The sequence below is a fragment of the Saimiri boliviensis genome, chromosome 9 (assembly GCF_048565385.1).
Source record: "Saimiri boliviensis isolate mSaiBol1 chromosome 9, mSaiBol1.pri, whole genome shotgun sequence".
Taxonomy (NCBI): domain Eukaryota; kingdom Metazoa; phylum Chordata; class Mammalia; order Primates; family Cebidae; genus Saimiri; species Saimiri boliviensis.
In genome coordinates, this window is record NC_133457.1 from 27109290 (window position 1) to 27124936 (window position 15647).

The window sequence follows — 15647 nt, forward strand, 5'->3', positions numbered from 1 at the left end:
TCCCCTCCCTGTGTCCATATGTTCTCATTGTTCAACACCCACTTATGAGTAAGAACATGCAGTGTTTGGTTTTCTGTTCTTGTGTCAGTTTTCTGAGAATGATTTAAAAGTTAGTTGTGTGACCTTAAGTTTCCCATCATCAGTTGCTTTATTTGAGAAATAGGGATATTAATGCATTTGCACATTTAATAAATGGAAACTATCAAAATGAAGATCATGAAGCAGAGAAAGTGATATTAGTGTTAGAAAACAGTACCATCCGATTGACAATCTAGTTGTTGCTTACAGACTTATTCATAGGTATATGCAGAGCTATTTATATCTACAGCAGGATACATGTTACTCACTGGACAAGTTTTCACAATAACCATGTGAGGTAGATTTTATTGGGGAAATAGAAGCACAGAAAGAACAATTAGCTTGGCAAATATGTGGCAAACATAGCTTCAAAATTAAGCTATTTTCCTCCAATGCTAAGCTCTTCAGGCTCTTTTTAATGCATTATGTTATGTTGGAAATTCACTTAAAAGGCAAGAACTTTTCTTTGGAGGTGAAAAAACAAAGAAACAGAAATTCATACTTAAGCAGTGTGTGTTTGGGTTGTTAATCCTTTTTTTTTTTTTTTTTTTTTTTTTTTTTTTTTTTTTTTTTGAGATGGAGTTTTGTTCTTTTTGCCCAGGCTGGAGTGCAATGGCAAAATCTCAGCTCACTGCAACCTCTGCCTTCCAGTTTCAAGTGATTCTTCTGCCTCAGCCTCCCAAGTAGCTGGTATTACAGGCACATGCCACCACACCCAGCTAATTTTTGTATTTTTAGTAGAGATGGAGTTTCTACTGCCTGTTTCAGCCTCCCAAAGTGCTGGGATTACAGGCATGAGCCACCATGCCTGGTCTAGGTTTTTAACTTCTAACTGTAATTATTTTAATATTTTTAGAATTAAAAGCAATTAAACAGTATTGCCTTTCTTAAACATAGTTATAATTTTTAAAATCATCATTCCAATTATTTTCTAGGAAGTGTATTCCTTCGGACACGCATTTGCCAGTAAGCCACATTACGTTTTATGTTGTTCATACAATAATAAGAGTTTTTGCCACAAAATAGTTTTTAATCAAAGTACTTATTTATTTTTAGGCTGTATCTGTTTTGCTGCTACCATTATTTTCTTTTATACTGTTAACCTTTTCTTCTGCATTTGTAGTTTTAAAAATATTTTAGGTTTGTTTCTGTTCTTACGTTGTTGCTAAATTCAATAAATAGAGGGTCATTAACCTGAGTCATACCTGACTATGGAACAAAAAGACCCTATACAGAAAAATATTTAAATTTACATTTTATTTACTATGTTTTGTTACTTTGCAATATTTAAGTTGCTACTTTATTTCTGACAGGTCTTTTGAAGCATTGCATCTATATGTACATTCCTGAAATTATTACTTTAATTTCTAAAAAAATAATTTATTAATATACCAAATGTAGTATGTACAAGTGGATTATTGTATATTTTTTCCAAATAAATAAAATATTTGGGGAAACACCGAAAACAAATTAAATTATTTCCAAGTAAGTGGATCCTATAAATGTGATTTTCTATGTTTTAATGAGCCCTTTTATACTAAGAATACATTAGTTTTTCTCTGCTCCACTGTGAGAGAGCATTCTGAAACATAACTCAGTTTTATAACTCTCTTTATAGATTTGGCCTTTTGGGGGACATCTGATTTCTTTATCTCATTCCCCTGTCATTCATGGTAAAATACTGCTGCACTCTGAAATAGTTCTGAAAGTGATCTTATGCACACTTTAAATTGTCTCATAACAGAAATCTTTCTTTTCAAATACATTACACTAATGGGTATACATTCCCCCCCGCCCCGGCATTTATATTCTATATGTTAAAGTTAAGGTCAGTTACAGGAATACTGTAGTTAGCACTCATGCCTTATTCCTTTCTGAGTAACTCCTAAATTAATTTCTAAGGAGAAAAAAAGGAATTAAAGTGATACAACGTTGATGCTGTTATGATAGCAATAAGATAAATCCAAGGAGATTTAAGCCCTGACCCTTTTTCAAAATCATCAAAATGTTCCATTGGGTTAATTATAATAATATATCACAAATAATTACAGAATCAGAGAGTAAGAATTCTTTTTTCACTCTGGAAGCCACGTGAACTCTACTCTGTCAGAAAATCTAATTATAAGTCTGATAATAATTGGACTAGATGACCCAATGACAGTCTCACAAACTTAAACTTGCCTCTAAATCTAATGATGTCTGATTTTAGCCTGTTCTCTGCTCTTACCTCTGTAACATTAACCAACAAGGTATAAGCATGATAACATATTAAAATTACAAGTTTGCAACCAAACTTGTATTTTGTAAGCATACTTAATGACTGCTTTTAAGAATTCATGGTGAAATCAACCTGGTGAATATATAATATAAGAAAATGAAAGTTAATAGTCTTGAGTCACAGTTAATCTTTGTTCTGTCACCTATTAGTTGCAATTCACTTTTCTTCTATGGAACTCAATTTTTCACCTAAAAAATGTTAGATAGTGTCATCATTTCAGCACTTTTAAATTCTAACAATAGAATGCATATACCTCACACCTTGTCATTGTGATAGTACACTATTCAAGTTAAGAGCATCTTTAATTGATATTATTTTGATATACTGAAGAGACCTCTAAGAAGTGTATTGTAGTGATGTTCTGTAATATTTATTAGTTGAAAAATATAACAAAAAGTAAATTCAATTATAATTTGAAAGTTAATTTCTTGGTGAAGGGATTTGTGCAAATACTATATAATATGTACAAAAATAAATTCCTTAATGATTTCAACATGCAAAAAAGAAGTCCTTTCAAAATTTTAGGTTTCAATAATTTAAAAAATTATCCTTAAATCTTTTAATTATTTAAAATTCCTAGGATGTAAAAAAAAAGAATTAAAAAATATATAAATGATTTAATATGGATAAATCCTTGAGGAAGAGAGCAGAAGGAGAAATAAGTAATTTTAATGCAGCTCTAAAAATAAGCTGTTTCTTATTTTCTTGAGCAGAAATTTATTCTGATGTTGAGAAGAAATAAAATATTTTGCAGCTATAGATAATATAATGACCCACATATCTTGAAAAGCCAATCTATTTTTTACTTATATTATCTTTTATCAGCTCTCATTTAATCATTAGCCAAATATTGTTAAGTGTGCTACATAACCATCATATTATTTCAATGAATATCAAATCAAAACCACAGATTCTGTTTCAAGAAGTTAGTTTAGTATAATTGAGGAAGATCAGCTTACAATAAAAGACAGGATATAGACAAGTTACAGTCAACTTCTGTGAGAGTGAACAAGAAGTCTGAAGCAATTGCAAATCTAGGAATTAAAGAAATGTTACATGAGATGTGTAATAGATTAGTGGGACTTCTTCACAGAACAGGAAAGAGGTAGGTGTTCTAAATAGGGCACATTCCAAGAAGGAAGTTCTAAGGTGCAGTTACGCTCAGAATCTTTGGTATTTGTGCCGTAACTGGCTTACCCAGAAGCTAGGTATTACTGAGTAATATGAGTTGCAGCAAAATTAAAGAGGCCTTTTAATGCTAGGTGGAATAATTATAACTTTATCCACAATGGGTAAGTGTTAAACAATTTAGAAAAGAATTATACAATTGATTTTGCAGAAATATACATACAGAATCATGAAGTACAAATAATTCCAAATGGAGGGTGGAAAAGAGCACCAGAGAGCAGTAATATAACTGTCAGCATTTTGTTTAGCTATAAAAGAGTGTGACAGACTGAATTACTACATCAATCCATTTATGATTCATGTAAACACTTCTTGTAGAAATAAATTCCTAAATTTCTATTTTTTTTAAATTATTCAAATTGGTACAATTTACTCCCATGTTTAAATGTGGTTTTGTTTTACAAATATAGTGGGAGAAAAAAAAACTACTATATTTTCTATAGATACACACACACACTTAGAAACTATATTCTAAGTGTTTATTTCCTTCTGACTCTTGAGGATATAATATTAGAATATTTATAATATATGAGGGAAATACGTTTTTTGTAATGTCTCTGATCATATAATGTCATCCATCAGACTGCTCAGGTGGAGAACAGCTTAGCTAAACCCTCCTGGCCCCAGTCAAACACAGGATGCCTCAATTCTGAACAGGTCTATTACAAAAAAAAAATAAAATACAATGAGAAATGTTGTGTATTTTGAATAATCTGAGGGTCAACTGCATCACTATCACATCCCTTCAATCTCTTGAGCAGAGATATATTACTTCATGTATCAGGTGTCATGGTACCAAGCTGAAAAGCTTGGGAAGAAACAGCCCTACTCTTACCTAAATCTGTGAACATTGTAAACTTGCAGGTTAAAAGATATACTCGCATTAATTTTAGTTCTCCAAGTAAGCATCTATTTTTGTACAAACTTTGGCTAACATTGTTAAAATACTTTGAAACATTTTGGAGATGAAATCAGAACCTTTTACTACACTTTCTATGATGATGATTTCTTTCAAACACTCTGACACAGGAAGTTGAAATGCATATCATAAGAGAAAATAAAACCCACTTAGGTACAAATAGAATAAATAATTAAAATATTTCCGCGTCTTTATAACAAAGTCTACCCCAGAGACCAAGCAAAGCTAAGCAAACAGATCAAACCAAACCAGAGAACAATGACAAAAATCGGCACTTACCCGTATTTTGCAAAATTTGCCCAACGTTTCACTATGGATCTACTCAAAATTTCTTCAGCTTTTGTGTAATTAGCTCTTCTTTCCAGAGGTAAACCAAAGACAAATTCAATTTCATAGCCATGCATCACTCCCATCCATTCTGGCCACGGAAGTTTGGAGGATCGGTGTTCAAAATAGTAGAAAAAGGCGTCGTTTCCCCATTCTGAGAACTTCTTTGTAAACTCCAAGGCTGGGCATATAATATTGTAATCCCCAACAACATCGTCCAAGGCCTCACGGTAGTTTTCAGGTCTCTGATCATCTACCCAGTCTGTGTAATGAAAAAGGATGGATTCCTTTCCAAACTCACTCACTCCTGGAAAAAATATTTTTAAACCTTCCTGAAATTCTTTTCTAGTTATGATACTATTGTTATCTTTGCTGAAGCCAGGAGCCCCATAGACTAAAAAAGCTGTCCCTTCATCTTTATTAACACCCACCAAAATCTGGGTTTTTTTAAATTGTCCAAGTTCAAGTAATATGTCTGGCATGTCAATGAGAAAATCACCATCCACTGTGGGACCAAAGTTTACTGACAAGAGAGTTCCGTAGGGAACAACAAATGCTTCATTCAGAAGAATTTCTTGGGGATCTTTGTTTTGAAGGCATTTGACTATTTCAGTCTCATTTTCTCTAGAGCAACCAGTAAATTTAGCTAAGGCCAACGTTCTGTTCCTAGCTTCATAAAGAGATGTTACTGCCCAAGGAGCATTAGAGGAACCACTTTGCAGAATGGCTCTGGTGAACAAGGAATGGCTTCCAGGAGAAAGCAAATGCAGACTAACTGAAGCTGCTCCTGCACTTTCTCCAAAAAGAGTTACACTTTTAGGATTTCCACCAAAGGCTGCTATATTTTTTTGAACCCACTGAAGAGCCAACTGTTGATCAAATAAACCCATGTTTCCTGGAGCCTCAGGATTTCCTGGCAAAGCTAAGAATCCTAGAGCACCCACCCTATAGTTCATTGACACTACAATAACTCTTTCGACCCGAGCAAGAAACTTGCCATCATAAACATGTAAGGATGATGTTCCAGTTTGAAAACCACCACCATAAATCCATATCATTACAGTGGCATTTTTTGGTTTAGGTGCTGGAATCCACACATTTAGATATAAACAGTCTTCGCTGAGGTCAGTGTTTGGGTTCCACATCTCTGATCCATAGAAACCTGGAAAACTTTGATCTATGTTCTGATAGCAAGAATTTGCATATTTTGTGGCATTCCAAATATCAGACCACTTGGTCAGAGGTTGAGGTTTTTTGAATCGAAGTCTACCAAGAGGTGGCTGCGCATAGGGAATTCCAAGAAAGGCTGTTACTGTGCCACCAAGAACTGGCAAGTTCATCCCTCTGACTTTTCCATTCTTTGTTGTGATTATGAGGTCATCTTCAGTATGTGACTTCCCAATAAACATGCAGAGCAAAAGAAACCAAAAGAGAAATCTGATGCTTATGATTGCGACCTTGCTATGCATACTGATTTCTGAAAAAGAGGTAAATATAATGTTTTATAAGCCTTCTGTATATAGTATATTATACTTTACTGATGAGAATTCCTTAAAATATAGTAGTTGTTAATTCTACAAATTATGAAAACAAAACTGCTTCTATAAAGGCCTACATAGAAAAAAATAGAAAACAGATATTTCAGTTTTCAATTTAGAAAAAAAATAGTGAAATGGAAAATTTTAAAATATTTATTTTGGGGATACTTACTGTCAAACCTTTGTAAGGGAGAGGTTGTACTTTGAAGAGAAAGTTTGTCCTAGTCATATTTAATGTTACTTCTGACTATATGTACAGCTCCACCAAAAAAGCAGTAAACAGTAGTTCACCTACATCAGATATGATTTCTGCCTTGGTAAGAAGAGAAAATACAAGCTCATATATTCTCTGAAATATTATGCCTGGTTGGCACTTGGCAGAACTGATAAGTAAAGAACTTTTAAGGATCAATAGATTTTCATCATTGTTCTTTTCTGTTTTCCTTCTGTTTTCTGTAGTCCCTTTTGCCAAGCAATAGCTTCCTCTGTACAATCCTAGCATATGAACTGAAGATAATTTAGACAATTTAACAGATGCTGGAGAGGGTGTGGAGAAATAGGAACACTTTTACACTGTTGGTGGGAGTATAAATTAGTTCAACCATTGTGGAAGACAGTGTGGTGATTCCTCAATGGCCTAAAAATAGAAATCCCATTTGACCCAGTAATCCCATTACTGGGTATATATCAAAGGATTATAAATCATTCTACTATAAGGACACATGCACACAAATGTTCACTGCAGCACTGTTTACAATAGCAAAGACCTGGAACCAACCCAAATGCCCATTGATGATACACTGGACAGGGAAAATGTGGTACATATGCACCAGGGAATATTACGCAGCCATCAAAAACTATGAGTTCGTGTCCTTTGTAAGGACATGGATGAACCTGGAAACCATCATTCTCAGCAAACTGACACAAGAGCAGAAAATCAAACACTGCATATTCTCACTCATAGGTGGGTGTTGAACAATGAGAACACATGGACACGGGGAGGGGAGCACTACATACTGGGGTCCGTTGGGGGGAAATGGGGGAGGGACAGGGGGGTGGGGAGGTGGGAAGAGATAGCATGGGGAGAAATGACAGATATCGGTGAGGGGAAGGAAGGCAGCAAACCACACTGCCATGTGTGTACCTATGCAATGATCTTGCATGTTCTTCACATGTACCCCAAAACCTAAAATGCAATAAAAAATAATTAATTAATTAATTAATTAAAAAGATATTCCACATTGTAAAAAAAAAAAAAGAATATTAAGTAACAAATATATGGTAGTAACCACTTATTCTACACATTGTGAAAACTGACAAACATGCTACCATTAGTAAGAGCTATGGAAAAAATAAAGAGCAAGGAGGGAGGAAATATTCCAGGCAATTTCTCTAAAATTTAATTAACACAAGGGACTTCTCTATCAGATTTATAATGTCAATGGAGAGAAACAGTGGCTAGTATTATAATGTCTGGGAGAAGATAATGGCTTAAGAGAAATTTCATACTCACTATGACTCAACATGTATTTGTTATAGCAATTGGTTAACAGATTAAAGTATATGCAACTAGTGAAGCTAAATGTGTTAGCACAGTCAAAATTACTTGTATTTTGATAGTGAAAAAAAAAATGACTAAAATCGAGGATCAAAGCTGGAAAATGATTGGGCCACATGGCAGAAGCAAAAATAATCTTTGTTACCTACGAAATCATAAGTATTTGACATTTATGAAATAATATTTATTGGATGACATAAAGAGACTATTTGGGGAGATCAAAGTTTTATCAGAAATTCATAATGCAAACTTGAGTTTCTTTTCAATGAAAAAGAAATTGGAATCAGGTTTGGAAACTGTGATAAAGATGGACAGCAAAATGTGATGCAAATATCATTTAAAATAACTAATGTCTTTCTTTTGTTTCGAGACGGAGTCTCGCTCTATCACCAGGCTGGAGTGCAGTGGTGCGATCTCGGCTCACTGCAACCTCCACCTCCTGAGCTCAAGAGATTCTTCTGCCTCAGCCTCTCAAATAGCTGGGATTACAGGCATGTGCTACCATATCCAGTTAATTTTTGTATTTTAGTGGAGATGGGTTTTACCATGTTGGCCAGGCTGGTCTTGAACTCCTGACCTCGTGATCCGCCTGCCTCAGCCTCCCAGCGGGCTGGGATTACAGGCGTGAACCACCATACCCAGCCATAAAAAAACTAATGCCTTTATATAATTTCAAGAAATCCGATTAAATATGGTCAATTACAAATACTGATTCTCATTCACATAATGAAGGTCCAAAGGTTCATAAATGTATAACTTTCCCTTTATTATTTTTTCTCATGCTATAATTGTAAATCGAACCTATACAACCAATCCACTAATCCTACAAACACTAAACATTTGCATTAGTTTTTTCTTTGCTTATTTAATTCAGGTTTTCTCAAAAGAAAGAGAATAAGAAACTATGCTGATGCCTATGTCCCAGACCTAAGGTATCATATTTCAAATCAGCCTAATTCACCAATGCTGAAAGGACAGCCAGTGACTTACAAGTATTTTTTACCCCAATAAATATCTGAATTTGTTAATCCATGGTCTGGAGCATTCAGTTCAGGGCTTGATATTTAATGAATATATCTATATCCAATTCTACCCATATGCATATGTATATGTATATGCATATATATGTATATATATATATGCATATATATGTATATGCATATATATTTACATATTAAATGATTTCTATAATAATAAGGTTTTCAAAAATCAAACCACAAGATTACTATTTTTCCAGTTGTATTTGGTACAATTAGATGTGTGCTAAGATCAATAAAACATTTTAACAGCATTTTCTACTGATATTTAGCTACTATTTGGTAATAAATGCAATTTGTTGTACAGTCATATCCCATTTAATGAGAGGGATACGTTCTAAGAAGTGCATTGCTAGGCACTTTTATCATTGTTCACACCTAAGAGAGTGTACTCATAGAAGCTTAGATGCTATAGCCTATCACACCTTTAGGCTATATGGGATAGTTTGTTGCTTCTAGGCTACAAATCTGTACAACATGTTTCTGTACTGAATACTGCAGGCAATTGTAAGAAAATGGTAAGCGTATGCATATGTAAACATAGAAAAGGTACAGTAAAAATATTGTAATTGTATAAGACGAGCATTATTGATTGAAACATCATTATGTATTGTATAACTGTATTACAAATCATAGTAAATAAATCAATGAATAAAATTCAACAATGAGTTTCCTATTACCTCACACTAGTAAACTTTCAGACATAATCAAAGTTTTAGAGGGACTACTACTTCAGTTATTTTTTCTTTTGTTAAACGCTAATCCCTTTCACTTAAATAAATGCAGGAGAGCATCTGGAGAAAAATGAAATGCTAAGGTGACTTTTTTTTTTTTTTTTTTGAAAACATCCCCTGGGAAGAAAAAGGGAATTAGGGGCAAAGCTGATTGGGTAGGTTTGTTCTAAATTGCAAAGCATCCCTGGTTGTACCCATTCTCCCTCGTGCCTAGCTCAGTCAATGTTCTTCTAAGTCTAATGCAAAAACCATCTATATTTTCCCTTGATTTTAGTTGAATATTAGTTTGTCTCTAGAAACCAAAGACCAAATTGTCTTTGATAGTTTTGGTCTTTGATAGTTTTCAAACTTGTTCTACAAACATTTTAATAATCTTATTGCAAAGCAAGTACTGTATTTACTACAAAACTGTATTTGTGTTTTATGTAATTATGAAATGTGATGTTTCATTGTTTATACTAAATAGTTGCTATAACAACTAAATGGTTGCAATATCTTCCCTTGAAACTTAATTTGATTTAATAAAAATTTATTATATGTTTATATTTATATTTCATGCTGAGCAAATCTTGTTATGATTAAAATCTTTAATTTTTTAATAATTATATCTGTCATCAACATAAATAATGTAATTAGTAGCATTCAAAGCAATCTTTGCAAGCATGCATTCATTGCCAGAATGACAATATAATGCCAACTCACATGTATTGTTGCAGAGTGTTATATGATATATTATTTAATGTGCACTTTAATATAAAATATGCAGATTATTGTTAGTATATTATAGGCCAATATATTTACATTTAACTGCAGTACTTTATTTTTGCATCACTTTGCCTTTTTTATAATATGGTATTCTCTATTCTAACATGTCGCTCTGTAGTTTTCCCATTAAAAGACTTTAAAAATTTAATATGTTAATCATGTAATTGAACAATCAAAAAAGAAAGAAAGAAAAAGAGAATAAAAATATTGAGTCTGTATCTCAAAAATTTTATTAATAAATAGGATATTCAACAAAACTATTATATTTCTTTCTATAAATTCTGATGCAATTAAATACTGTCTCATTAAACAATTCTGAGAGAACATGTTTATCATAAAGAATGAGGCACATTTTCACAAGTACATCTGTGTATCTGAATTTAGATCGATTTGTTTATCAAAATAGTATTTAATCTTGGAAATAAAGACAGGAGTTTTTGTTTGAAATTTTAAAAAACTCCAGTTTTTGAAGAATTGAGTTTCTGAGTTTTTGATTCGAATTGAGTAAATTCACTGGCAATTTTTGAAAATGCTAAACTACTAAAACAATAACTTTTAAATAAAAAGCGGAGAAATTTTTTTTTGCATTTTAAATTCAATTTTGAAAGTACTATCAAAACTCCCTAGGTGATATTAAAAACTAATATAAAATGTTATACTCTAAGATAGGAATGTGATAAAATTATTTATTTATTTGCTATTTATTTGCCATACATGAATATCAACCAGATATTCAAAATAAAGGACCAGCCAAGGTTTTTAAAGATGGACCAGCAAATAGTCATAATAATTCCCTTGTATATGGAGTAATTTTCCTATCTTTTAAAAAGTTACAATTAAATAAATATTTATTTCTACTTGAAAATAAACCCTCTTAAAACGGCAGAAAATGGTCATCTAGATAATATTAATATGATCTAGAACAAGGGCTATTAAATGTATTTGATGAAATCAGAAAAACTATGTCTTTATATTAAACTTAAAAAGCTTGTTTTGTGCAGCCTAAGTGAAGTGGGGAATTGAGGAAGTCTTTATAAATAGACTACATCACTGTCTTTCAAGGATTCTTCAGCTATACTTTAGGCATGTATACATGTAGCTGACACTACATTAGATATGAGAAACTTAAGATGTGTATCTGTTCTCAATAAGGAAGAACATTCAGAAACTTTTCATGGTGTGAATAATTTAATCAATTATTAGAGAGATGTCTTGAGTCTTCTTTGAATATTAAATCTTCTCTTAGCTTGATATCTATTCAGTTACAATTCTCTTAACATCTGGGACCATCTAAATTTGGCAAGAATAAGTAGATGCTGGCAAGAAAACATCAAAATGAAGACAATACACAAAGTGAAAATGTATTATACTTACCGAGAAATGAATCAAAGAAGGAACTAAATTTTTAGAGTAAGATGCGACTTTTTTAGCTACGATTAGCTTATATTTTATAAAAATGAAATTTAGAGTACATCCCAAATATATTTTTACAATTAACAAAATAGGATGTTGCAAACAAACAACAAAACAAAAACTGGGGAACAAAACCGAGCTAGGATAATCTGATTAGAAATTCTATTTGGCATCCGAAAGACTACTTTATTTCATTTCCAGAGAAAATTCTGAAAATTTTTGTTCAAATGTTGAAGTCACACTTAAATAGCTCACGGTTATCCTTAAACAAAGTAATTATTTATATAAGTAAATAATAATTATATTTATTGTGAACATGAGATGGATTATATTAAGGAAGGTATTACACAGACTAGTGACAGGAATTCCTAATAGAGTTTATTATCACGAAATACATTCATAAAAATGTAGACAACAGACTCATAAAATCAAAGTATATAACAAATAGAAATCATAAATAATGAAATCATATTTCGGTATACTCTTCATCATTCATACATTTTATAATTCTTAATATTTAATTCCCTGGTTAAAGTGCAACTGATGTTATTAAAATAACAGGTTTACAAGATTATAGGATGAGCAGAAAGTATATTTGCTTACCATTTCTATAATAACAAAATAATAGCAAATGTAAAATATTTTGCTATAATTTAAACAAACATATAAAAGTGAACAAAAAGGGCAAAGGGGACATGTTCGTAAATCATTGTAAATCAAATCAGAAAATAGGTTTGGTGTTTTGTTTTTTTATTTTTACATGCAATAAACTTAGATCTTTCATTTGCCAATTACTATTGTTAAAGTTTTAGGTGACAAAACGTTGATTGAGAAAAGTACCTTGTTCAGTAAAAAGTAAATAACTATTAATTTTATACCATTTAAAAAGAAAATACTAGAGTAAGACTAATCAAAGATTACTTTTATGGAGAGATTCACTAAACAATGCATTTAAGGGTAAACCAGTATGAATGTTTTTTCTTAGGGTACTCATTAAGAATATATATCACAGTGATTCCACACGTGCTATGCTCCTTTGAATAAATCCATTATTTTTCTCAGCAGTTAAATAAACAAAGTCTGCGTTCCCTGAATAATAGGAAGATTTGATGCATGTGCCTGCTGGCTCGCTTCCTCTGTCCCATTTGCAAGCTTCAGTGACTGCTCCCCACAGAGCACCAAAGGAACACAACAAACACGTGAAGAGATCACTCTCATGCCACAGAATGAGCTTCGCAGTCACTTGAATCTCTACATGAAGGTGTAAATTCAGAGCAACTTACCCGATTCTCTGCAACAAAGATGGTAAAGTTTGCAAGGAGTGAAAATCAAGTAATACTTCGGGGAAATGCAGGATGCAGCTGCTGCTCCAGCCTGTGAATTGGACTGCACTGACATTACAATCAACTGTTACTGACAAAGCTCGCGAGATTTGGCAGCAGCAACTTGATCTAGAGTCAGCCAGTCTTTACTTTCTGACATCTGTTCAGAGGCTAATAGGATGAATGCAATAGTGATTCATTTGAAGAAGTATTACGGGATTCATGCTGGATAACTGCAGGGACTCTTCTAAGAATGAAGAAAAAAGCATAGAAGCTTCTTTAAAATTATCTGAAATGTAACAGAAAATGCATTTTTTAACACTATCTGAACTTAAAAAATTTTTTTTTCTCTTTTTTAGAATATACATATTTCCTATGCTTGTCTTAAGATTTAAAGATGTACACCTCATTCTAAAGAAATGTTATTATCAAAATCCGTTATAGTTTCAATCTGTGCTAACTGTGCAGTTAGACAGTAAAAGAGAAAATAAGAAACAGAATGCTCTAGATATAAGCTGTGCAAATAAAAAACTTAGTTCTATTAATTGAATGGATGTCTCTGATATGTGTATCCTTTCAAGCCCCACACTCTAACACTTATTTAAGTCATACAAATTTCAGCCTTGGTAATTTCCTATTCAGAAGACCCTGTAGGCAGTCATATATAGTGAGAAGCCACAATTTTCTGGTCAAGATGGGAAAATAAAATGAATGATTTTCACCAAACTCTACAGAGGAGACACATTTATCAACTGGCAGTGGACATGCTCTAGAGAATATATTCATGTCTTCGGAGCTCACCTTTCTTGAAATGATGTTCAGGAAAACAATTTTTTAAAAAGGCTTTAATGAACTCTTTAACCCCTATCTTCTCAATGTCATATAGTCTTAATCTTTTGTAAGTGATAATTTTCACTTTTAAATCTCTTACTTTTGGGCTCACTATGGACTAAACAGAAGGCATGTATTAATATTTGCAGGTAAGCACTTCATTTGGCTTTTAATAGTGTGTTAAATTTTCAAACAAACAAATATAATTGGCATCTGTTGTCATTCTACAACAGTCATTATAATTGACAATTTAAATATTTTGTATTATTCCAACAAACATGAGAGTTAAATATTATTAACCACCTCATCAGATGAGAAAGCTAAGGCTTATACAAATCAAAATATTTCTTACCACTAGAAGCTGCTGGGAAACATAATTTTAATCTATATTGTTCTCATATTTCATGTCAACTGCTTTGAAGAGAGTAACTGATCTTTTAAAAGTGTATTTTCTGTGAAAATTGCTACTTAGGCAGTATTGATTCAATAATGAATATCACAATCACAATAATTTATAATGTATTTAGAATATAGTTTGTGTAATAACAAGTTAGTTCCATATAAGTTACAGAATACATAATCTATCTAAAAAAGAGAAAAAGGAGGCGGAGCACAGTGGTTCATGACTGTAATCCCAAAATTTTTGGGAGGCCTAAGTGGGCAGATTGCTTCAGTTGGGAGTTCAAGACAAGTTTGGGCAACATAGCAAAACTCCATTTCCACAAGAAAATGGGTCAGGCATGGTGGTGCATGCCTGTATTCCCAGTTACTTGAGAGGTAGCTGAGGTAAGAGGATCACCTGAGCCTAGGAGGTTGAGGCTGCAAGCCATGATTATGCCACTGCACTCCATCCTGGGTGACAGAGTGAGATTCTGTCTCAAAAATAAAATAAAATAAAATAATAAATAAATAAATAAAAGCAGGAAAGGCCTTTTAAATGGAAGTATACTGACAAATATGCAATGGTTTGTATAGTGATGCCATTTCTGTTTAAAATACTGCAATTCTGTTGTTCTGTTGTTCCACATGAGAGTTCATGAGTTCATTACACATGATTTTAAAAAATCCCAATGCCAAAATTCTTCTTTCTGACACAAGTCCACTGCATTGTTTCCTGTGCTAGCATAGAGTCAGTCTTACTTTCAAACCTGGCAAGTACTAAGGCATGTTTTGTGATGTTACAGAATTCAGCAGAGCATTTTACATGCTTCCTGTATCTACTCACTGCTATGTAAAGTATATCACATATATACATATATTTAATTTTTATCTTTAAACAAAAAGCTAAACAATAAAATAATTGGTTCCAAGCAGATCTCTATCTTTACTGCATGTTTAAACTGGCTAACTAGCCACATCAACTGATTACTAAAGTTGGCAATTTTTCTTCCGCTTATTGTCTTTACTTCAAAGAACCACCTTCTGTTCCTGCCCCTGTAGTTCTTTCTCTCTCATGATTTCACAGCTACGCCACATTATTCAAGTCATTATTTCAGTGCACCTCTAAAGCATTTCTTCTTCCTGTCTTGAGAGCTTCTCCCTTTGTGGCTCAACTTACAGCAGCTGCTTGGCTTCTGCGGTGCCATCATTTCCTCACACACATCCAGCCAGAGGATGTAGGTCACACACAGGGAGTTTCTTTCAGGGTTAGTAGGCAAG

General features: G+C 32.8%; 1 protein-coding gene across 6 annotated transcripts in view; it reads right to left on the reverse strand.

The window, feature by feature from the left end:
* Nucleotides 1-13254, reverse strand: part of BCHE (butyrylcholinesterase) — a 79758-nt gene extending 66504 nt beyond the window's left edge. For 2 of the 6 annotated variants that reach the window (XM_074405614.1, XM_074405613.1), the window contains exons 1-3: nucleotides 13119-13254; nucleotides 7473-7514; nucleotides 4743-6267 (exon numbers count right to left, since the gene is read on the reverse strand). In XM_074405614.1, the coding sequence (XP_074261715.1) occupies nucleotides 4743-6267; nucleotides 7473-7514; nucleotides 13119-13233 (1682 nt within the window). In that variant the 5' untranslated portion in view covers nucleotides 13234-13254. The remainder of the gene's footprint in view (nucleotides 1-4742; nucleotides 6268-7472; nucleotides 7515-13118) is intronic. The other 4 variants (XM_074405616.1, XM_074405617.1, XM_074405615.1 and 1 more) reach the window with 4 other exon arrangements.
* Between the last annotated feature and the right edge of the window lie 2393 nt (nucleotides 13255-15647).